Below are 24,239 nucleotides of genomic sequence, written 5' to 3'. Positions count from 1 at the left end.
AGTGGCCGTGGGTTGGGACAGTGCGTGTGGCCGTGGGTTGGGACAGTGTGAGTGAGTGGCCGTGGGTTGGGACAGTGCGTGTGGCTGTGGGTTGGGACAGTGTGAGTGAGTGGCCGTGGGTTGGGACAGTGTGAGTGGCCGTGGGTTGGGACAGTGCGTGTGGCCGTGGGTTGGGACAGTGTGAGTGGCCGTGGGTTGGCACAGTGTGAGTGGCCGTGGGTTGGCACAGTGTGAGTGGCCGTGGGTTGGCACAGTGTGAGTGGCCGTGGGTTGCCTCCCATCTCATCTCTGGCTCCATGAACAGCAGGTTGGTGCCCAGCATCTTCACTCCGCTGAGGAAGAACATGAGAGAATGAGCATGTCTGGTGCCTTCTCAAGAGCAGGGAGACTGAGGAAGTAGTGGAGAGAGGTTTCCAGTCCCTTACAGAGAGAAAATGTAACAAGTAGGCAGGCCCCGTTCCACAGAAATGGAGTAATGACAGAGGGCTTAAAGGAGGCCCAGGCACTGAGCTGGCTAACAAAATTTTGAGTTTTGATTCTTTTAAAAAAATGACATTTTTAATTCAATGAGTATTGATGTTTTGCCTGCATGTGTGTCTGTGTAAGGGCATTGGGTCCCCTGGAACTGGAGTCACAGGGAGTTATGAGTTGCCATGTGGATGTTGGGAGTTGAACCGTGGTCCTCTGGAAGAGCAGCCACTGCTATTACTAACTGCTGAGCCATCTCTCCAGCGCCCACTTTTCTTTATATTTGTTTATTGTGTGTGTGTGTGTGTGTGTGTGTGTGTGTGTGTTAGGTGTAGAAAACCTGCACGTGCCATCGTGCGTGGGTAGAGGTCGGAGGACAACCTGCGGGAGCCAGCTCGCTCTTTTCTCCACGTGGATTCCCAGGTTTGAATTCAGGTTGTTAGATCTGGAAGCAAGTGCCTGCACCTGCTGACCCATCTCACCAGCCCTCCACTATATTTACGACTCTATCTTGTTTCTTTTCCTTTCTTGTGAGTTCTGAGTCTTTCTTACTTAAGTGACTCTGGACCTCAGGAACAACAGGCTTGACTGTTGGCACCAACATAGCTCTGCATGGTCAATACTGAGAAGAGAGCCCAAGAAAATGACCAACCAGAGGACATCCAGACCAAGACAACCTGGAGTCCTCCTACGGGAACTCCAAGGTCCCGAGCTCCTCTTTCTCTTCTGTGACCAGGACTGCTGTGGGCAGCTGGGGTTAGGTCCCGGTGTGGCCGCTCTGCCTGTTTAGTGGTCCTTTCCTGGCCTTGCCACGCTCTCGTCCCATCAGTTTCTGATTTGGCAGGGAGAGGAGGTAAGGCAGGGTCTCCTATGTAGTCTAGGCTTGCCTGGAACTCATAATCCTCCTGCCTCAGCCTCCTGAGTGCTGGAGTATAGACTGGGTGTGAGCCACTAGGCTCAGGCTTTGTGGGGAAAGTAGCTGAGCCTAGTCTATCGGGGCTCCCGTTCCTGACTCTGCTAGAACTGAACGCTTATGGAACAGAATGGTATACTCAGAACAAGGGCTCTCATGAGAACCAGCATCTATAAAAGCTCAGACTGGTCACCGCAGGAAGCGCGGATGGCACTGTCATATGTCTATCGGACGGAGCCAGGCCAGAAAGCCTTGAGAACATTGCCGGTTTCTTCCTTGTTTTCTTATTTTCTCTTTTGAAACAGGGTCTTACTATGTTGCCCTGGCTAGCCTAGAATTAACTACACAGACCAGGATGGCCTTGAATGCACAGAGACCAACCTGCCTCTGCCTCCCACAAGCTGATGTCACAGGCATGCACTACCATTTACCCCTCCCCCCTTTTTCTCTTTTGAGACTTTGCAGCCCAAGATAACCTGAAATTCACAACTGTCCAGCCTCAGCTTCTGGAGTGCTGGAATTACAGGCAGGAGTCACCACTGTGTCTGCTGAGACTCTTTAATCAGATGCTGGGAAGCAATCATCCGGCGTGAGGGAAAAAGGAGCTAAAGAATTTACTTTCCAGACATAGCTGTGTCCCCAGTTACAGCCCAGTTACACTCATCATAAAGTTTTACCGTCTAGCTGGAAAATATAAAATCCTGCAGTTTTCTCCCCACAACTAGCTCTAAAATTAAAAGGCTTCTTAGCCACCAGTAAATCCTAGGGAGTCACCCCGAACTCTCGCGCTGATCTTGTAGGAGTGGAACCCTCGGGCCAAGTGGTGAATATGAGGAAGCCTGGTCTCTTGTGGGGAGACCAGCACAGCAAATCTGCCACCTGCAGGAAGACTTTCCAGCTCTAAGACGTTTGTAGCCAGAACATTTGCCTTGAGAGCTGATTGACAAGTAACTTGATAGGCAGTGGCTAAACCTACCCTGGGGCCTGGCCTGGGAATGGGGAGGAGCTACTCTCCAAGGGTTAGGTCAGTGGCTTACAAGTTCAACACTGAGGTGTGACCTAGGTGTCCCGCTCAGCCTTGCCTCTGAACACCAGGGACTGGGGACTATGGTCTGAGGTAAGCCTGGGGTCCTTTGCGGAAGCAGGGGGAAGACCAACAGACTGACAGGAAACATACTTTATTTCTCTTTATCAAGAGAATCTTAGACCTGTTTTTAGTTTCACTGGGTTCTGAGAACAGAGACGGGACTGGGGGAAAGAAGGGAAAGGAGTGGTCCTGCCTGCAGGAAGTCACAGGATGCTCGGAGTGGAGAGGGCATGACACAAGGTCCCTTAATGAGACCGTGGGTATCACGGTCTCTGCAATTTCGGGTGTTCTAACCTCTGCCTCCCTGGTCTGGAGAGGCAGAAATGAAGGTAGTCTAAAGAGACACCTGTGTCTCTCCCTGTCACACCACTGAAACAAAGGACTCCAGCAAAATAGGAATGTCCCTGGGAATCTTACACTGCGAGAAGGAAAAGGGGCCAGCTAGCGGGAGAAATGTGTTCAGGAAAGAGACACCACACAGTTCTGACACCCTACAGGATGAGACGAAAGCCCGGATAATGAAGGTCCGTGGTGGGGGAGCTGCACCGACCAGGACTGCTTAGATGAGCGTCTCTCTAACTTCAGGACCCAAAGACAGACTGTGTGCATGGTCACTGGATCTCTTTGTCACGCTTCCCAGTGTGGACACATTCCTGCTTCCCACTTAATATGGCTCTTTTAATTGGGTTATTGAGGACGGCTTGGGGCACAGGTGTAACTTCTAGGTTTGGTAACAATTCTACCCTAGGATCTATGGTCTAGTCTTCTGCCTTATGTGGGCTGGCACCCTTTCCCCTCTTTCCCCAGGGGAAAAGGACCGTTGGGAAATACGGTTGATGTCATCCTGCTTGACCACAGCCCTTCAAAACACTAACCTGGTCAAAAACAGGTACGCCCTTTAAATCTGCTCCTCTCGACGGAAGTGTGCTGTAGATGCACAGGCGGTCACAGGGGAAGAGTAGGCGCAGGATTCTCGGGTGACTAATACATTCATTTAGCAGAGCTGTCTTACTTATCAAGTGGTTGCATCCTTCCAGGTTTTCACCAGCCCTCCAATGGAAATCTGCACCCCGTCCAGGTGTAGCTATTATTAAACACTTAGTAATTACAGGCCTGAGGCATTGCAGCCCAGGGGCCTGAATCAAGACTCCCATCTTCTCCAAGGAGAAAGAGGTCAAGAAGAGAAATATGTGACCTGCCCACCCAAAACTACCAACAGGAAAGAAGAGGTGGAGAGACCTATCCTTCCAAGGAGAGGAGACCCATTCAGAGAAGGCAAGAAGAACAGCAGCCATGGAAGCGGAAAAGACCCACCTACTGAAGGAAGCAGGACCAGAGACCTGTCCCCCCACAGAGACCTGGGAGGCTACCCACAGGAAGGAAGCGGAGGGGAAGATGCCACCACCCAAGGAAGGCGAGCTGCAGGACAGGGAGGCTATGGAGGAACCTCCATTCCCTAGGTTCCCCGCGTGGTTGGAAGATGAGCCAATCACGGTGTTTCCCCCTCCCACTGCTCTTCCCTGTCAGCCGGTGTTCCCTCCCCCCACCGCACTCACACCGCTCTCCTTCTTTCCCCCTCCGACTGCTCTTTTGGGTCAGTCTGTGTTCCCCCCTCCCACCGCACTCACGGCTCATTCTGCGTTCCCCCCTCCAAAAGCCTTGTTCCTTCACTGCGGTTCCCCCTCCAATGGAGTTTCTCTTTCAACTTGTAACTCCTTCAGTTCCTTTGTCAGTGTTCACCTCTCCAGCCACTCTCCTTGAGGAGGGGTTAGTTCATCACACACACTGGCTTGGGCTGCAGCGACGGGGGCGCTAAAAGACTTACAAGTAAGCCGAGTGCAACTACAGCATTATGTTCGGCAGTTGGTCACTCTATGTTTAAATAAACTTTCTAGTTGAGTCATTTGTGTATGGTTTTACTGCATGGACCACAAGATGGGTAGTTCTCCTTTAAAAACAGGTTTATGGCCCCGGGCGGTGGTGGTACAGGCCTTTAATCCCAGCACTCCAGAGCAGGAGGATCTCTGGGAGTTAGAGGCCAACCTGGTTTACAAAGTGAGTTCCAGGATAGGACTGGCTACACAGAAAAACCCTGTCTTGAAAAAACAAAAACCAAACCAAATGAAAACAACAAAAAGTTTGGGAATTAGGTCTTGCAGAACTGAGAAGTCAAAACAGTTCCTGGGAACATGGGCTGTTACAAGGCATAAGGGCCGTGCCTTTCCTGAGCATCGATCCCGCAAGGGGACACCATTAGTCCTTAGATCTGTCAGGGCCAGATATTTCTGGTCTAAGATGTAAAACTCAGCATCCATACCCAACCTGCATCCAGGATCCAAAGATAGAGACGTAGAGAGCACACACAGTGGGCATCCTAGGGTCAACAAAAGCCAGCACTAGCCTTGGTATAACCGGAAGTAGCAGCAAGTGTTTATCTAGAACTCACTGACATGACTTTTTTGACATACTAATTTTTAGGCTTCCTAAAAAAATAAAAATCTAAGGGTTTAAAGTGTAGGACATGAGAGGGGCAAACTGGCTGCTAGACACAGGGCCCTCTAGTAGCCCCCAGTGTCACCTGGGATACTATGAAGATTTCTCCGATTGTTTTTGAAATTTTATTTTTCTAGTACTAGAAATTAAAACCAGGGCCGTGTGGCTCGTGTTTGCTAGGCAGGAATTCCAAGCTGCACCTAGGCCAGTCTCTATGATATCAAAAGGCATTTTGTCCATCTCGGACCTCACACCTCAGATATTATAATGAAGTGAGACCATCCAGCACTGTCCCCGTGCCCCATTTTGTCCTCAGCAGCTCTGTGAGGGGAGGGCGGTGATGTGTGTGACAGAGGAAAGCTGCAGGAGTTCGGGAGGCACGGGCTCACTGGGCACTCTGCCTACATGGCTCTTTGTCTTCCTCTTCTTCAGGAACCCTCGGCCCCTGCACAGCGCTCCCTGCAGAGCTTTACCACCATCTGAGGTGCAGGGCACACCCTGTATCAAGTAATCCAGGACACTGGAAAATAGTGGCTTGACTGGGCAGTCAGGTTAAGAATTCGCAAGTCAGTGGCTTATGCCTGTATTCCTGAAATTTGAAAAAAATGAAATTGATGCCCCGGCAATGCTGAAGCATGCATAGACAGCCCATATACAGTGGTTCTATTGAACTTGTCCATATTGGGCTTCATGGTCTAAGTTGATGAGGATGACTGACCAGGTCTCTTCCTCAGGAGTGCACTAGATCTCATTACAGATGGTTGTGAGCCACCATGTGGTTGCTGGGATTTGGACTTAGGACCTTTGGAAGAGCAGACAGTGCTCTTAACTGCTGAGCCATCTCTCCAGCCCCTGCCTTTATTCCTAGCACTTGGAAAAATGACACAGGATTGTTATGGGTTCAAGACCAGCTTGGGATATCTGCTGAGTTTTAAGTTAGCCTGAACTACAGAGTAAAACCTTGTCTCAACTCTCTCAAAATAAATAGATAGATAGATAGCAAGCAAAGTATTCACAAACCATTCCTTTAACCACACTCACATGTCTTGGCTGCTTGCTCGGTACTCTAGAAGAAATCTGCCAAATTCCTGGCCTTGGGTGAGCTTACTCTGCACTAAAGTAACAACTGCACCCCTCATCCACACACTCGCTCTCCCCTCTCCCTTCCACCCACTTTCCCTCCCAATCTAGGATTTTTCACGTGCTGCGCCCTCATACCCAAGTTCATGTCCTACAACTTGATCAGCCCACCTAGAAACCCATTCAATGTGAGCAACATCTTAGGTAGCCCTAGGTGGCCTTAAATTTGTAATCTTCCTGTATGTACCTCTCTGGTGATAAAATTTATCATCCATTAAAATCTATTCTTGACTTATTTATTGTGTAGGCGTCATATATGCTATGGTGTGTGTATGGAGGCTGAGGACAACCTGTGGGAGTCAGTTCTCTCCTTCCACCATATGTGTCCTGAAAACCAAACTCAGCTCAGCAGGTTTGGCAGCAACTGTCTTTATCCCATGAGCCATCTTGCAAGCCCAAAATTTATCAGCTTGGTGATGGCTACTGACTTTATGTTCCAACGGGTGAAAATTAAATATGTCAGATTATTTTGCTTAACATATATATGTTCATATATTTATGTACCTAAATGTATGCATATATGGATATGTAGCAGTTTTTAGGATCAAACCTAGGGCCTTGCCCATGTTAGTCAAGGACTCTACACACTTCTTCCTTCCCCTTCTGCCCCCCTCCCCCTCCTTCTCTGTCTGCTTCTGCCTCCTGAGTGTTGGTTAAAGGTGCACACTACCCCATCCTCTGCTCTGCTCTGCTCTTCTCCCGGTCTTCATCTTCATCGTCTTCTGTTTTAGGGCTTGCTACATAGCTCTAACCACCTTCAGACTCAAATTCCTGTTTTAGCTCTCAAGTTCTAGGATTCTAGGAGTGCTGGGCATTGTATGCCTTTAACACATACTCTGTAGTTCTAATATTTTCTAGTACCTTTAAGGCCAGGCAGGCATGGCCAGCTCATGTCTTTAATCCCAGCACTCAGGAGCTAGCAGAGGCTAGCTAGGGCTACATAGTGAGATCCTATCTTAAAAGACTGAAACAAAACCAAAACCAAACAAAAATAAAACAAAACAAACAACAAAAAGAAACAAATAAAAAACAAAGCCCAATCAATTAAAATCTTTCCCCCATGTATGTTGCTTGATTTTAAAAGCCCGAATTGGGCCAAGCATGGTTACACAGGCCTTTAATCTCAGGAGGCAGAAGCAGAAGGATCGCTGTGAGTTCAAGGCCAGGACTACACAGACCAGGCCATACCCCCTGCCCCAAAACAGTCAAAATCGGGCTCAGTGGATAAAGGTGCTTGCCACCAAGTCTGATTCCTTGGATCTACATAGTGTGAAGAGAAAACTGACTGCTACGAGCTATCCTCTGACCACCACACATGCACATACAGACGTACAAAGTAAATACATGATGTAATAAAGTCAGAATCACCCACTAGCACTTAGTGAGAGAGCCTCCACTCTCTGCTCTGATTACTCTCACCTCTTTAGCACTTGCTTTCAGTATTTGCTTCCATATTCCTCTCAATTTTACTTCTATTTGTTGATTTAACCAAACTAGTCAGTTGGCATTTTGAAATAAGGTAGATAGACTATGTAGCCTAGGTTGGCCTTGAACTCACTCCGTTAGCCCAGGTTTTTTAGCCCTGGTTTGTGATGCCTGCTTCAGCCTCCTGAACATGCCACCACTCCTGGCTGACAAGCTTTAAAATATCTGATCATATCCTTGTGTGGACGACAAAGCTTTAGCTCATCTGATCCTTCCGCTGAAGTGTCATGGCCACGCACATGCTTCCCATTTCCTGCACCAGGGTCTTTGGCTATAATTGTTTAATAGTGTAACAGAAGGCTCAGGCTGCCCCTGCTGAAAGCAGGAACTTAACGAGGGCCTGTAGCAGCGGAGAGGAGCCGTGGCAGGCTTGTCATCTCAACTTCCCGTTCTACCGCCTCCTTTGCTACCTTCAACTTTGGGTCAGATTCCTGTTCAACTCTGTACAGCAGACATGTTAATCATTTAAGGATGTTCCTCTTTCAGCCTCCCCTTTCAAGGCTGAAGGCACCAGATAAGAATAGCAAAGGTATTTTCAAGATTTGCAGGGGACATCATAATCAACACATCACCGGCCACCAGTCTTTACAACTTCCTATTCCAGAGTGGCGCCTATAAGTCTGTAGTCTTTGCTCTAAATCTGAAGTTATCCTAACAAACTCCATCTTACCCTTCTGATTTCTTTCTTTGTGTCATTCTCTCCCTGGATTCCAGGATCCTAAGTCTAATAGGCGAACATCCTGTGAAGCAGATCCAAACTGCCCCTAGCAGTGGTGACTTCCTTGTCCAGATAAGACTGTATGGCCAGTCCTAGGACAATGATCAACCAGAACGACCCGACCATGACTGAGCTATGCAACCCCCCTTGAGTTTTGTCTTGTACCCTCCACGGGTGGCGGGGGTGGGGTAACCTCCAGTGTGGCCAGACTAAAAACAAGTTCCCTCCTAGCATTCACCATCACTTCTCTCTTCTCAACAAGTGGGGGCCCCAGAACCAGGTTTCCTTGTCTTAGATCATTAGAGTTTGAGGGTAGCCTGGGCTATATGACAAGAACTTGTCCTATAACCACAACAATAACAAAATGAAAGTAAAACAGTCCTGAAAGTCATACTTAAAATGCTAATATTTTTTTCAAGATGCTGTTTTTCTGTGTGTAGCCCTGTCTGTCCTGGAACTTGCTCTGTAAACCAGGGTGGCCTCAAACTCACAGAGACCCACTTTCTTCTGCCTCCCAAGTGCTGGAATTCGCCTGGCTCTAAATGTTATTCTTACTGAGCCCACTACTTCCTATGCTTTAACACTTCCTTGATTGTGGTGTGAATTTATTCTCCAGAGTACATAGTTAGCACCGTTTTTTTTTTTATTAGATCAGCTTTACATTTTCTAATTCATCTCAAACTTCCAGAATAGTTACATATATTGGGTACTCAGTCACTCTTTTTCACTTTTTAAATTTTATTATTATTATTATTATTTTACTGTGTGTAAATCAGAAGACAGCACTGGTGAGTGTTCTCTCCTTCCACTATGGGACCAGGGATGGAACTCATGTCGTCAGGCTTGCATGGCAAGTGCTGAACCCACGGAGCTGCCTCTCTCTGTTTTCCTCTTTAGTTCAGAAGTCTTTTTCTCCATGTGCTGTTCCAAGACTGCTTGCTCTCTGTGCCACTGCCAGACTGCAATGTGTCCAGCACTTCGGTGTCTGCTGTCTTACTTTGTTCATTTGTTGGAGTACACCTTAGAGTAATTCTCTCAGAAGACTGGTTTCAAAAAAGCCAGTGCCATTCAAATGCCTTGCTCTTTTATAGCTAGCAAGTACTTTTCTCTTAAACAGTGTAAAGCCTAGGTAGACAATATTCTTTTATTATTTAATATGTGCACTGATTAATATTTTTTCTTCTCTCTCAGCTCTGTGTTTCTGTTTACACCATCTACTTGTTGGACATTAGATTTCCTGGCTTGCTCTCCCTTCACTCAAGGATTCACTGTGGACTGAACCCAGGACAAGCACTCTCCAGCTGAGTCATGACTCCAACTTGCTCATCTACCACTGGGGTCTCTCAGGTCAGTCTATAAGACCTGAAGAATGCCCGTGAAGAGCGACCCAAAGAACTATTTTACTTACAATCTCTTAATTATTGTCTCTTGGAGTTAAACACTTTCTTCTGATCTCCAAACTTGTTCCTAGGCTCTGTGATCTGTCTCTTCCATTTTGATTCATTTACCCAACCATTGTTTACTATGTGCAATACGTCAGGCAATGGTGTTAACACCGAGAAGCTCAAGTGGCTTTTAAGTCTGTCCTCATCTCCAACACTGAGCATGTGCGGCACACTTCCTGGGCCCCACACCAGTGTCCCTAAAAGCACAATGCCATCAAGGTCACATTATCCTGAACAAAAGAGAGTAAGACAGTAAGATCAGAAGTTCAAGACTAGTCTTAGCTAAATAGTGAGGCCAGTCCAGGTTATTTGTTTAACTAATGCTGCCTCGGCCCACCCATCTACCACAGCCGTCTCCACAAGTTCTGATCACGATAGAAATGCCTGACATGCTCCCCTACTTCCTCTGATGTCCTCAAAGAAAGGCAGAAAATTAAATTTTTTTTTCTAGTAGACTGACAAAATCGCTCAGTGGTTAAGAGTGCTTGTTGCTCTTGCGGAGAATCCGAGTTTGTTTCCCATCATTTACATCAGGAGGCTCACAACTGCACGTATCTCCAGCTCCACGGAATCCGATGCCCACTTCTAGCCTTCATGGCACTTGCACACATGTGGCATTTACTCACACTGACACAAAGACAAAGACACAAGTGCACACACACACTTATACATAAAAAAAGAGAAATCTTAAAAGAAAAAAAAACCCTCCTTTTTCTAGCAGAGAGTATGGATTAAAAATAGTTTCATAGTCATTTCATATGCCAAAAAACCAAGCAGGACAAATTCTCGAATTACAAGAAACAAACAAAACTAGGAACATTTAAAAACACTTCCAAAAGCCTCGTCAACCTCAGTTGCTCAGTCTGGAGCTGTCAATAAGCACCCACCAGCCTTCGAGGTAGGGACATCCACTCCTTCTTATACTTAGAGATATCAAGCTTCCGGAAGGGTTAGCTGCCTCTCGGTTCTCCACTCTGCAGTCTGCTAATCCAGGATGTAATGTTTCCTGAGCCAACAGCCCTTGCTGATGGCATTGCATAAGAAACCCGCTGTAGCTCTTTTCGTGGGCTGCAGAGATGACTCAGTCCGTAAACAGCTTGCCTCTCGGGCATGAAGACCTGAGTTGACTCTCTGGCATCCCCAAGTAGGGTGTGTGCATATCATCCCCACACTGGAGAGGTGGAGACAGGCTGGGGCTTGCTGAAGGTGGAATCTGACTAAGGAACAACCTTTGGCCTGCAGACATGCTTGCACAAACCATACACGCACATGTCTTTTTTCCATATCACCAGGCACAATTACCTGGCCTTGTCTACTTTTCTGCCAGTGGCCTATCTGATAAGGAAAATAATTGTCTAGTGATGAGTCAGCTGCCATACAATTATGTTGCACATTGTTTTAATTCAAATACATATCATGTGACTGGAAGGCACTTGAGAGGGGACCTCGCTAAGCTGCGTGTCTACTACATCTGCAGTCACGCAAGCTCCAGATTTAGTGTGAACACCTCAACTGTGAACTCCTCAGACGGTCCACTGATGTGTGCAGAGCACAGATGAGAAAATGAAAGTAGCAAGTAGCACGATTTGTAAGAGAGAAACCTCGAAATACAGTGTCACTTTTAAAACACAGAAAATGGGGGGAAAAAAGGACCTCTTTCACTAACAGGCTCTTAACAGCAAGTAAGCCACGGTGACACAGTGCACAATCCTGTAATCCCTGCACTGTGGAGGCTCAAGCAGAAGGATCCCAGAACAGCTAGGGATACACTGAGAGACCTTGTCTGAAACAAAACCCAATCAAACAAAAGCAGCTCCCTGTCAGAGTGGGCAGAAACAGTCTCTATTCTCCCACAGCGTTCATCTGAAATCACTTAAAAGTATATTTGCCACTTTATAAAAACATTTAAATACAATTTTAAAAAATTTAATTTTTCTCATTTTATTTATATGGTGGGCATTTTGTCTTTGGGTATGTCTGTATACCAAGTGCATGCAATGTCAAAGGAAATGCCAGAAAAGGGCATCAGATGCCCCAGGAACTAGAGTTACAGAGGGCAGTGAACAATCATGTGGGTGCTGGGAATCAAATCCAGCTCCTTTGGAAGAGCAGCCAATGCTCTTAACAGCGGAGCCATCTCCCCAGGCCCTTTATAATAAATATGTTTAAAAACTACGCTGACAGAAGCAATTTTACTAGAATGAAGAGTTACCTTTGGGGACTCTGTTTTTGTGAGACTCTCTCTATAGAGCCAAGACTGACTTTGAACTACTGATCCTCCTGCTTCAGTGTCCTGAGATGTGGGACTATAGATATGGTCACCAAACTAAGCTTCTAAAAGCTAAGTTTTTGTTGGCTTGGTTTTTTTTTTTTTTTTTGAGACAGGGTCTCAAGTGGCTCAGGGTTGGCCTTGAACTCAGGCTGAAGTAAAAGGTGGCCTTGAACTCTGGATCCTCCTGGCCAGCCCCCATTACTGAGAGGCGCCATGCCTGGCAAGGTAATTTTAAATTTCATTTAATGTTATACTTTTATACCGTGTCTTTTGGGTGTGTGTGGAGGGGTGCTGGGACTTAACCCAGGGCTCTGTGCATGCTATGCAAAGTCTATCACGAGCTACATCTTAGTCCAAGCGTGTGCCATGTGTCCTTGTGAAGAAGGTGGAGCTGTTGGATGCATTTAGTCAGCGTGTAAGAATACGAGTAATACGACATACTAAGAGAAAGCCCCGTTTCCTTGTTCATGTTACTACGGAGGCTCTCCTCTCTCATGCCTCCTGTGACTAGCAGTTGCAACTAAAGAGGTGTGCTTGTAACAAGTGACAAGGGGTCAGTAGAACTGGAAGGATGGACAAACAAAAAGCAAAGCTCCTGTAGCAGGAGCATGAGTAAGTACGACCAGCAATTTCCACCCTGCGTGAGGACGCCAGGCAGCCGAGGAGAAGCAGGCCAAGGCTGCCCACATAGTGTTTTGGTTGGCATTCAGCAGACACTCAAGGACCAAAATAATATTTGGCCTTTTGTTAGAAACCACAGACAGTGTTTCATGACCCCATCATGTATACTGAGAGCTCTTTACCTTGTTAACTGCTTTGGCACTTTGAACCTAGACCACTGAGCTCTCGGAGCTAAGAACCACAAATCACTTCTCTCCAATGTCAGGATTCTTCCATTCAATCTTCTTATTCTAAGGCTAGGATTATCTGAGTGCTGGCTGGGGGTTTTATTCTCTTTACCTATAAATTATGTTATACTACCTCTTCGGAAGTCCGGTGATCATGATCCTTCATTTAAGGGACACCCATTAATAAAAGTCACTGCCCGTGTGTGCCTCTCAAGTCTCTGCACGGCATCAATCTGAGAGACACATGGAGGGCTGAGATGGAGGCAGGGAAATTAACGGCACATTTTGCTGTTTTTGGTTTGTTCCCCCTCTCCCCGTGTCTCTGGACAATACTCATAGGGCCACAGCTGATCCATAATCGTCTGCCTTAATTGGCGACTACTATGTAGCAACAGTTGCAGGGTGCTGGCAACCATTCAAGGCGTAGGAGAAAGCACTGAGCACTGTATTTTTCTCTGCATTTAAAGGAATAGGAAACAGTGTTTGGGCTGCCCAGTGACAGTCCTTGGATGTAAGAAAGGAAGTCATTTCCTATTCCTTGCAAACTTCAATTTACAAAAGAATGCTGGAAACTAAAAGCCTTGCTGATTTATCACACGAAGCTGAGAGTAATTTTTCTCCCCTTGTTACACTTTCATATAATCCTGCTCATGCCTGCATGGGTGACAGTAAAGAATTTCTGAATAAAAATAATAATTTCTCGCTTTCAACCTTCATAATTCACTTCAGCAAGCACCCCGCTGGGTGGTGATGCCTACTGCCAGAGACACTCTGCTCCGTCTTTTCTGCAGCCACTTATCAGCCTGTCCCAGCTGGTTCTCCATTGATCGCAGTACCTGCAGGATAATGCGCCCGAAGGCATTCTTCAGGAGATTAACAGCGTCCGTGTGAGACAGTCCATCCAGGGGTTGCCCGTTAATGCTCACAATCCGATCTCCCACCTAGAAGGACAAAAGGGGGGAGAAAATCACTATCATTAGGAAAAATTAAATTTGAGAAGAATGCCTAAAACTCTCTGTAAGTTGTATTTCCCATCTGCCTTGTTGAGGGCTGGCTCTTGTGGAGTGTGGGGAATTTTTATGGCTCCCCCCAAATGCAGCCCAATCAGAGAAACAAGAAGGGGGACAGATTTGATTACTGAAAGGCACCGCAGGCCACTTTTGTATTTTTGGTAACAGTGGTGTTTTATACGTACATTTGCCAGTAAGAGTAGGGGTGCACGAATTAACAGTTCAGTGAAGCTCTGAGGAGGAAGCCAAGCATTTTCTGTTTAATTTTTATACCCAGTTAAGATTAAGGAACAACAGGGGAAAAATTCATAAAAATGTTGATACTTTCGGTGGGTGGAAGATTCCAAGATCAAATCTGAGTTAAAAACCAATTTCGGGTAAATGAGATGCTAAAAGTGTTTAAGAGGTTTGTAAAAAGCTGTGATTCCGTCTTTTACTGCAAAGCACTGATAAAAACATTTTTATATGTCCAGGGGCTTAATGAATCTCAGGTCTGCAGTCTTGTTAATGTATTCTGCCCTCAGCATGGGTTGCTGATGGCTTCTGCAATTCCAACTTTAAACAAGGTCCCTGTGGCTACCACCCCTCCTCCACCAACACCCCCATCGCTGTCGGCCTTCTCCAGTCCCTCGGTGGTATTTACCTTAAGCTTCTGGGTACGTGCTGCCACTCCATTGGCCTGGATCATAGCAATAAATATCGGGATATCTCCTAAAGGACTTCCTTTTCCTCCAGCGATACTGATTCCAAGGGCATCGCTGAGCTCCTAGAGAGAGAGAACAGAAGGCCTGCATCTTTGGTAATAGGCATCCATAGCCGGTCCTCCAATTTTACTGGACAAAAACCCCACATGATATAGGAGGCCAGCACAACAGGAGTTGCGTACAGAGCATCATAAAGGTCTGTGTTACCTTGTGCAGTCAGGGTAGCTGGTGGGGTCTCAGAGAAGTCCATCTCTGGGAGCCTCCAGTTTATGCACAAGATGGTAAATAGACTATCGCGTACACAGTGATAACTCGAGTATAAATAAGATGATATAGTACTGTCCTGGCCTATAAAGGAGGCTCAATAAAAGCCAATAGCAACAGTAAATTAAAAAACAAAAGTCTTCGCTCCTGCTCAGTGGAGCGTCCGATTTGACGCAGCCTTGGCAAGTGTGTTCTCATATGTTGTTTATGATTAAACTGCCGCGCATATCATGTTCTGGGTGTGAACAAACACACTTGGCTTCAAAAGAGCTGCATGACTCCATTAGACAAAGGATCTTAGAGGGTGCCCACTGTTGTGACAGCAGTTTTGAGAGGGAAGTAAAATAGTAGCGAAAATTGTTGCAAAGATGGACCTTTGTGTAGAGATCTGGCTCTTGCCTCCTCCCCCATCATAGGATGGTTAATAATCTTAAATGACTGAAGGCACAAATGACAAGTTGCAGTTCTAGCGGGCTGGCACTCTCGCCAAGTCTATCTATTGCTCCTGTTGACTACAATGGAAAAGTCTTGTCAAAATGCTGATAGCAGCCGTAGCTTCTGTAACAGAAAGAAACTAAAACTGGAGTGGTGAGAATCGAGTCGTGACAGCAGCAGGGGTACACTGCCCCTAGTTTTACCGTGTGCGTGTGCGTGTGTGTGTGCGTGTGTACGTGTGTGTGTTCATGCACTTGTGAGCCTGCACACACGTGCATGTGAGCACTTGCAGGTGAGCATATGTATGTGCATGCGTGTACACATGCACGTGTGTTCCGTTTTTGTTCTGAGGGAGACTCCCAGTCAAACTGGGAGCTAAAAAGGTGACTGAACTGCTGATATTCTGATGCCAACCCCATTCTTTGGGTCAGAAGAACCAAAAGCAGGCATATATGCTGCTGGATAATAAGAGAGGACATTCGGTATGGAAAGAGTTAGAAAGAGACACTGAATTCTGAGCAAATGCACAGAATTCTCAGGCTCAGTTCTAATCTACTACGTGGAGAAGAGACCTCAAGCGGCATACCAAAGTTTTTGATTATTAAACTTTGCTTAGAATCACTACAAAGGCAGACAGAAATAACACTCTCAGTCTAGCTGGTCGACTGCCTGCTAAGGCATAAGCATCACTGGTCTTCAGGGTTGATACGACTAACATCCACCAAGTCCAGGATAAAATCTCCAGTTTGCTAACACACAGGAAAATGTGACCATTTTTCAACATGTAGGACAGTTGAAAGTAACACTGTAACATTGTTTTATATGGACATGAGCAGCCTTCCTCAGGACCCTAACATGGGAAAACAAAACAACCGAGTCAGAGTACATAAGTTGCTAGTCTGTGGGGTAAAAAACCCACATGGTCACACAGCTTCTGTAGTTGAAAATTATTTAAAAAATATTCCTAGTCACTGGGTGGTGGTGTGCATGCCTTTAATTCCAAGATGCAGAGGCAGGCAGATCTCTGAGTTCGAAGTCAGCCTGGTCTACAGAGTGAGTTCCAGTACGACCAGAGATACACAAAGGAACCTTGTCTCCATAAACAAAAACAAACAAATTTATAGTCAAAGATGGCCACAATCCCAGTTTTCTGGAGGCATAGGAAATGGATTTCTGTGAGTTCTAAGCCAGCCTGGTCTACATAGCAAGTTCCAGACTAGCCAGAGCTGCACAGTGAGATTCTATCTCAAAAAATAAAACAGAAGCAAAAGAAACAATACCCTTCGTAGCTTAGTGATCATCAATTACGCCTTAATAAAGCTGGAAAATAGAAAAGCACCCCCAAAAGGTCCACATGAGAGAACATAAGAACAGACTTGTAGGGCCAGAGAGAGTTCATGGCAGAACATGTCATAGTCTGCATGAAGCTCCAGCTTTAGTCTCTAGAGCCCAAACCAAATAAAATGCCATCAACAAGGCAAAACGCTCCACCTTAGGGCCATGGAGACAGCTGAGAAGATAAAACCCAAGCCTGCCTGAAAGTTATGTTATCCAAGCACTCCTCCAGGGAGCTGGGAGACAGAGACAGGAGAACTGCCTGGAAGCTTATGGGCCAGTGAGCCTGGAGTATGAAGTACAGCTGCAGAAACTAGAGAGACCCTGTCCCGAGAAGGTGGAAGGTAAGAACTGATCCCCTTGAGCTGTCCTGGGACTTCTACATGTGGGATGTGGTATGCATGTCATATACACACCCCACATCCTAGATAATATAAAGGTGAATTATTCTATGATCATTATGCTGCCATGCTATAACTATAATTTAGAATAATTGCATTGCTTCACTTCCAGGGAGCTTCTACTCTGTCTTCACAGAATTCGTGTCCAATTGATACCTTCTAAAAGCATCGATCAATAGACAATGCCTTCTGTGCAAAGTTCCAAGAGATATTAACTTATTTTTATTTTATATGTATGGGTGTTTTACCTGTACATACATCTGTGTACCACATGTGTGCAGGGCCCAAACAAGCCAAAAGAGGGTGCTGGAGCCTATCCTTAGTTATTTTTGCATTGCAATGAAGAGATACCATGAGCAAGGTAATAGAAAAGAAAGCATTTAGTTGAGGGCTTGCTTACAGTTCCAGAGGGTCAGTTCGTGACTATCATGGTGGGGAGCATGGCAGCAAATAGGCAGGCAGGACCCTGGGGCAGTAGCTGAGAGCCTACATCTCATCCACAGGCACAAAGCGGATAAAAGCAGGACTGGGCCGGGCGTAGGATTTTGAAACCTCAAAGCCCACCCCAGTGACAATACCTTTTTCAACAGGGCCACACCTAATTCGTCCTGAACAGCCTACCAAATGGGAACTAATTCAAATATATGAAACTATGGGAGTCACTTTTACAAGCCCATGCTATACATGGCAAAATTGAGGTTGACTCAAATGGAAGATCAGTGAGTTGATGTTATAGACGACTGTGTCCAATCAAAGTTTAATACTGAAGCCCCAAGTTCTAGTTCCTCAGAACATGACTCCACTTTGACAAAGTCCTTAGAATGAGACTGCTAGGGTGAGCTTTAAATCAGTCCAACCAGGAATATCATGGAAGAGGCTATATAACATGAGAGATTCCAGAATGATGAAACACATAAGGACAGGTCACACAAGGCCACCACAGGAAGGCATCCATATGCAAGCCAGGAGAGCTCAGAGAAAGCTAACCCTACACCCTAAAGTCTCTAAAACTATGAGAAGCTAGCATCTACTGTTGAAGACACCCAACCTATAATGTTTTGCTGGCAGATCTACCAAATAAAAACAGTCAAAAAGCAAGTGGGAGAGCATAAGCTATGCCTGAGTCTAGAGAGCCGAGCTGTGCAGGGAATCACCTTACTACATTGGTTATACCGACTACAACAGGGCCACAGTTCTATTACTATGCTTGAACCTCACGTTTATAGTCTATTTTCTAATATTCTAAATTTCACATGTGAGCTGAAAATCAGCATCTAAAAATGTATGAACTGGAATAAACCTCAAACAATCTTCTCAAAAGAGCAATTCAACAAACACATAACAGCCTTTAATAAGAAGCAACCTTCCCATGCTAGAGGTGGAACACATAGCCTCACATAAGATAGCCAAGCACTCTGCAACCAAGCTGCACCCTGGCTCCAAGTATGGCTTTAGATCTGATAGCTTTCTTTCTAGGAATTAATCCTGAGTTGAGGCAAAAATGTAAATATAGCAATGTTTGTTATATAAGGTAAATATTAAACATGGGGGCTAGAGAAATGTTGAACAGTTAAAGCATTTGTTGCTTTTGCAGAGGATGTGGGTTCAACTCCCACCATCCATGTGGTGGTTCACAACCACCTGTAACTCCAATTCCAGGGGATCCATTGCCTGCTTCTGGCTTCTGTCGGTACCAGGCATGCACATAGTATACAGACTACATGTGGGCCAAACACTCATACACATGAACTAAAACTAAATCTAAAAGGAATAAAAAGAAACATGCTAGGGCTGGAGAGGTGGCTCAGTGGTTAAGAGCATTGCCTGCTCTTCCAAAGGTCCTGAGTTCAATTCCAGCAACCACATGGTGGCTCACAACCATCTGTAATGAGGTCTGGTGCCCTCTTCTAGTCTGTAGGCAGACACACAGACAGAATATTGTATACATAATAAATAAAATAAAATATTTTTTTTTAAAAAGAAACATGCTAACTGTTTAACGGGAGGAAGCTGACAGTAGAGAGACTACACCACCAGTAACAGTCGTGTTCTGTGCTGTCAAGAGCACACGGCTCCAAGTGCACACAGCAAGGTAAAGAAGATGAGCTACAAGAGGATGTCCAATACACTCTCTGTTGTGTGAAATTTAAACACGCACACTATTAGGAAAAGGTTATACTAAAATATTCACAAAGGTCACTTATGTGTTTCAATTTATTTTTTAAAACTCTATTTCTGTTACATATTTACTTTAGTAACTTGGAAGAACAAATAATCAGATAAATTATATCCGGAAGAGAAATGTACAAAATAGAATAAAAATAGTAACTGACTTACTCTGATTATCTCAACAGTTCTTGGTCCCATCTCTGCACCTATAAAAGAAGCAAGAGCATTCATTAATGCTTTTGAACCAGAGGTAGTATGCTTAAGTAACACTCCCCTAAAGACAGTGGCATTCCCCAGATTTTCAAGAAGGGAGGCTAGAGCAAGCACAGCAAACCCCTCCTCAGTAGCAGAGCCACCTGAGTTTTCAGGGGCGGTGTCCCAGAGTGGACAGACATGGCCATAATCATTCGGTCTGACTAAAGCTGATGGGCCGCAGCAGCCACGGCCTGAGACATGGTGACTTCGTGTTTCTCTGTGCATTCCTTCTGCCCTACCCTAAGAGGACTTAAAACCCCCGCCCCCTCTGTTTTCAGGACATGTGCACTTCTCACCCCTTCTAGCCACCCGCGCTTTCTCATGCACTCTGAGTCTTTGCTTTTCTGTTGCTTATGAGATCTGTGCTCCCCACTCCCAACCTTTCCTTCTGAAACAGGCCACACTAAGTAGCTTGGGCTGGCCTTGAACTTACATTTTTGGGGAGGATCAGAAGCTCTTTTTGTGCCAACCAAGTTTTGTAGGCCAGTGATGACTGGGGCCAAGGAAGGCCGGCCGCTGCTATGTGCACTGTGCTGATCCCCCTAAAACAGAGACACTGGTCACTTGTGTGCCGGCACTAGCACGGCACCAGATCTACAGTGACTGAGGTCGCCAGTCATCTGCAGGATGTTCTGAAGAAGAAGACAAGAAGAAAACTAGTGCTCACCCCTCCCTTACCCCAGCCCCATGCAAACACTCGCTCCTTGTGTTCCCCCATCACAGGAAAAGCAGATAATTGGAGATGCTTTTGCTGCACATGAAATCAGACTATGTCTAGCTTGCCACAGTATTACGGCCTTCAGTGACTGGCCCTGTCCTTTGGGGAAGCAACCAATCTGACTTTCCTAATTACCCAAACTACAACCCATGCCCCATTAGTCGAGTGTGAGACGCTTAATAAACAGGAAGTGGACTGAGTACAGACAGACTTCTGGAGAAGGCAGCAACAAATGAGGGGAGAGAGCCAATTTAAAGATATCTCACTTTTATATCCCAAATCGTTTTATAATCAGGAATGGTTCAATCCAACCCGCTAGATCTGCTATTTAACCTTTTCCCCCACTGAAAGAGATATTTGAGATTAATAGACAGCTAGTGACTATCCAAAATAACACACGTTAGAAATGCCCTTTCCAATGTAGATAATGTCATCTCCCACTTTTCTACCCAGTTATCGAGTCTATGTTGTCTAACTGCACTGAAAATTTAAGCTAAGACTAACATCACTATGACCATTTGTTAAGTTATAATGTGCTTTGTTTACGAGGCAGGGTCTTGTTATGTAATGCAGGCTGGCTTGAACTTAGGCCTTTCTGAATGCTGAGATTATAAGTGTGTGCCATCAAGCTTGGTTTCAACTCCTTTATTTTGTTTGGCGCTAAGGATTAAACTTGGCTTCATGCATGGCAGGATTGTGTTACACCCACCACACCTGAGTGATCATGTATTTCACTATAGAAGAAGTTTTGAAACATTCAAATCTTTCCTAAATAAGAAAGATTTAAAATAAGAACAACTATTATAAGAATTATAGATATACCTAGATTCCATAAATGAAAATCTGCTACGTTTTTATGAGACACACATACATGTATAATCTCATCACTAGAGAGGCAGAGCCAGAAGATCCCTACCCTGGGTACATACTTGGGAGTCTCCCTAATAAAAACAAAAATAAAATAAAAAATGAAATGCCTATAATTTCTTTTTATTTTACACGTGTGTTTTGCTTGCATGATGCATGTATACTATATGCACCAGCCTGAGGCAGCCAGAAGAGGGCACTGAATCCCCTAGAACTGGAGTCACAGATGATTTTGAGCCACAATGTGGGTGCAGGGAATTAAACCCAGGCCGTCTGCAAGAGTAACAAGTGCTCTAAATACCTGGGCCATCTCCAACCCCTCCACTTTCTTTACCACATATCTTCTATTCATCAATTAATCTTTTACAGTTAATTTTCATATAGGTTATAGAGATCTGTAGATTTTAGGATAGGCACACCTTTCTTTGGTGTGATACAGAGGTCCCATATATCCTAAGCTGATCTAATTTATTTGTGATCTAGTTGATCATGACCTCTTGGGACCCTGTCTCTACCTCACTGAGTGTTAGGATGTCAGGTGTGTGCTACCATGCTGTTTATATGGTGCTTGGGATAGAAATTTATGAACCAGCAGTTATACTTAACCACTATCAAACACCAAACTATACAAACTTACAATTAAGTAAGATGTATTAAAACAGATACAGAGCTGGGGATGAGGCTCAGTCTGTAGAGCACTTGCCTAGGATGTGAAGTTTATGAATCATGATGATATTTATATACATTCCTCCAGAAGGGTCAGAAGTGCAGTCTGCCCAGCACCTCAACTGTAGTCCAGGGGGAAGAACAGTGCATGTCCAGTATTGCTCACTTTGTACTCTAGTCTCCTGTGTACAATGAGGCTGAACAGAACCACTCACACGGATGAGTCTTCCCTCAAAGAAGAAGCATGCCTGAGACTGCTGTCTCGTATGCAACTCCCATTGTCAACTTAATTATCCACCAAATCCCTGACTATTCACATGTGGAATAAGCAGCATTATGTGTGTTTATGTTTGCTGCTAATTACAGAAGCTGGGCTGGGTAGGGGGATCCAAATTTAACAGTGTGGATTAGGTTAGATTGTTTTGAAGATTTTTTTTTTAAAAAATATTTATTTATTATGTATACAATAGTCTGTCTGTGTGTATGCTCGAAGGCCAGAAGAGGGCACCAGACCCCATTACAGATGGTTGTGAGCCACCATGTGGTTTCTGGGAATTGAACTCAGGACGTTTGGAAGAGCAGGCAATGCTCTTAACCTCTGAGCCATCTCTCCAGCCCTGTTTTGAAGATTTTAAAAAATTTTTTATTTACTTGTGTGCTATGTCTGTGCATGCAGAGTGTCAGATCCCCTAGAACTGGAGTTACAGACAGTTTGAGTCATCATGTAGGTACTGGGAATTGAATCCAGGTCCTTTGGAAGAGCAACAAGTAATCTTAACCTTTGAGCCATTCTGCTAGGTCCACTTTGAAGATCCTTGAAGTCAAAGCAGCTAGTCTGTGACCCTGTCTGATCAATGACAAATATTTAAAATTCTCTTATTACACTAATTTGTGTGTATGTGTGTGTGTGTGTGTGTGTGTGTGTGTGTGTATGTGTGTGTACAAGCACATGCCATAGTATGAGTGTGACAGTCAGAAGATAACTTTTGGGAGTCAGTTCTAGGAATTAAACTCAGGTATCAGGTTTGGTGGCAAGTACATTTACCCGCCAGTTCACTGGCCCTCACTGCTATCCTTTCCGCCCATTTTCTAACATGAATGAGGCAAAGCAGCGGCTGACAGCTTGCAGATCCAGACACACTAGGCTGTGGGGAGGCTGTCGTTATAAGGCAACCAGTAGAGTCATACTTTAACCTTAAAAGGGGGGGGGCTGTCCATCACCCCCAAAGAGACTAGGGAGTTACATGCAAGTTTCTACAGTTGAATCATGTGCCAAGTGGGACTAACAGAGGGAGTCTGAGTGTGTCAGCCATTATAACACACACAAAAAAATTACCGTGAAAATACTTCATTAAAAAGGTGGTACTGACATCAGTCTTGCAAATAAATATATTTGCTAACTCACAAAATGTCATTCACTAATACCTCCCTGCCATAAGAGAGACCCCCATTTTTTTTTTGCTCTCCTAGGAATATACCATTAATTGCCTTCAGCATGTGTGAGTGGCTATTCACAAGTTAACTTTATAGCAATGTTTAATTGGATGAACAGAACAATGTTGTGCTAATGAGGGTCAAATTGCCACCAGATGTTACCTCTTTTTTTTCCTTTTTAAAATAAACACAGCTGTGTATGTGTGTGCACGGGCAACATAGAATAGTCGGAGACAGAAATGGTTCTAAGAAAACCCTATAAGCAATAAAGGAAAAAAGTGTGGGGCTTAATGAATTTCCACCCCACCTTTCATTTTCATTTCAAACACATGAAAACACTGAAGTAGTTGCTGTGAATATGTGTATATCAGACATCATTTCTAAATAATCATTTATGAGATGAGGAACTTCCTCCTAGTGGGTGCAGGAGAGAGAGTGGTCAGCTAGGAAGACATCACCAACCTGGCTATTTTGTGAGGTCTTCCGAGAGGAAGCCCAGGAACCGGCCCGGAGTCTCCCAATCTCCAGCTGCACAAGGCCCTGGACGCACTTGGGAAGACAAGAAAAGACAGAAGTAAAACACAACAGCATTGCTGATCTAAAACACCAGAGCGGGGCCTTCTGCAGCCAAGGCTTACTAGAGGGAACTAGGTCAAAAAGGAGAACCAGCCATCCAAAACCCAAGCAGACAGAAAGTCAGCAGCTTCATCCGTGGGCCCTTCAGATGCATTAAATGGGTTTGATACCAACCGCCTTTCTTTTCTCTCATTTCCTTTCTGAAATAAGTGTTCAAAAAGTGGGAAAGAGGCCGGGCGGTGGTGGCGCACGCCTTTAATCCCAGCACTCGGGAGGCAGAGGCAGGCGGATCTCTGTGAGTTCCAGACCAGCCTGTTCTACAAGAGCTAGTTCCAGGACAGGCTCCAAAAAAAACCACAGAGAAACCCTGTCTCAAAAAAACAAAACAAAACAAAGCAAAACAAAAAAAGTGGGAAAGAGCAGAGTGGGAAACCCAACAGGAGACAGTTCACAAATCCAGGCCCTCCTCTGCAGAGTAACTGAGAGCTGACTGCACCAGGAAGCCTGGTTATTATAACAAACCTCATCTGTCTGTA

General features: G+C 45.2%; 1 protein-coding gene across 9 annotated transcripts in view; it reads right to left on the bottom strand.

The window, feature by feature from the left end:
* Patj (PATJ crumbs cell polarity complex component) overlaps positions 1–24,239 on the bottom strand; it is a 314,603-nt gene that overhangs the window by 13,641 nt on the left and 276,723 nt on the right. For all 9 annotated transcript variants that reach the window (XM_075944778.1, XM_075944774.1, XM_075944777.1 and 6 more), the window contains 5 exons: positions 23,590–23,676; positions 19,876–19,984; positions 19,356–19,393; positions 14,523–14,645; positions 13,706–13,810 (listed from right to left, as the gene is read on the bottom strand). In XM_075944778.1, coding sequence (XP_075800893.1) covers positions 13,706–13,810; positions 14,523–14,645; positions 19,356–19,393; positions 19,876–19,984; positions 23,590–23,676 — 462 coding nt within the window. The remainder of the gene's footprint in view (positions 1–13,705; positions 13,811–14,522; positions 14,646–19,355; positions 19,394–19,875; positions 19,985–23,589; positions 23,677–24,239) is intronic.

The sequence above is a fragment of the Microtus pennsylvanicus genome, chromosome 13 (assembly GCF_037038515.1).
Source record: "Microtus pennsylvanicus isolate mMicPen1 chromosome 13, mMicPen1.hap1, whole genome shotgun sequence".
NCBI classification, from domain to species: Eukaryota; Metazoa; Chordata; class Mammalia; order Rodentia; family Cricetidae; genus Microtus; species Microtus pennsylvanicus.
The sequence above is the reverse complement of the archived record's forward strand: the minus strand, read 5'-3'. Positions and strand labels throughout refer to the sequence as shown.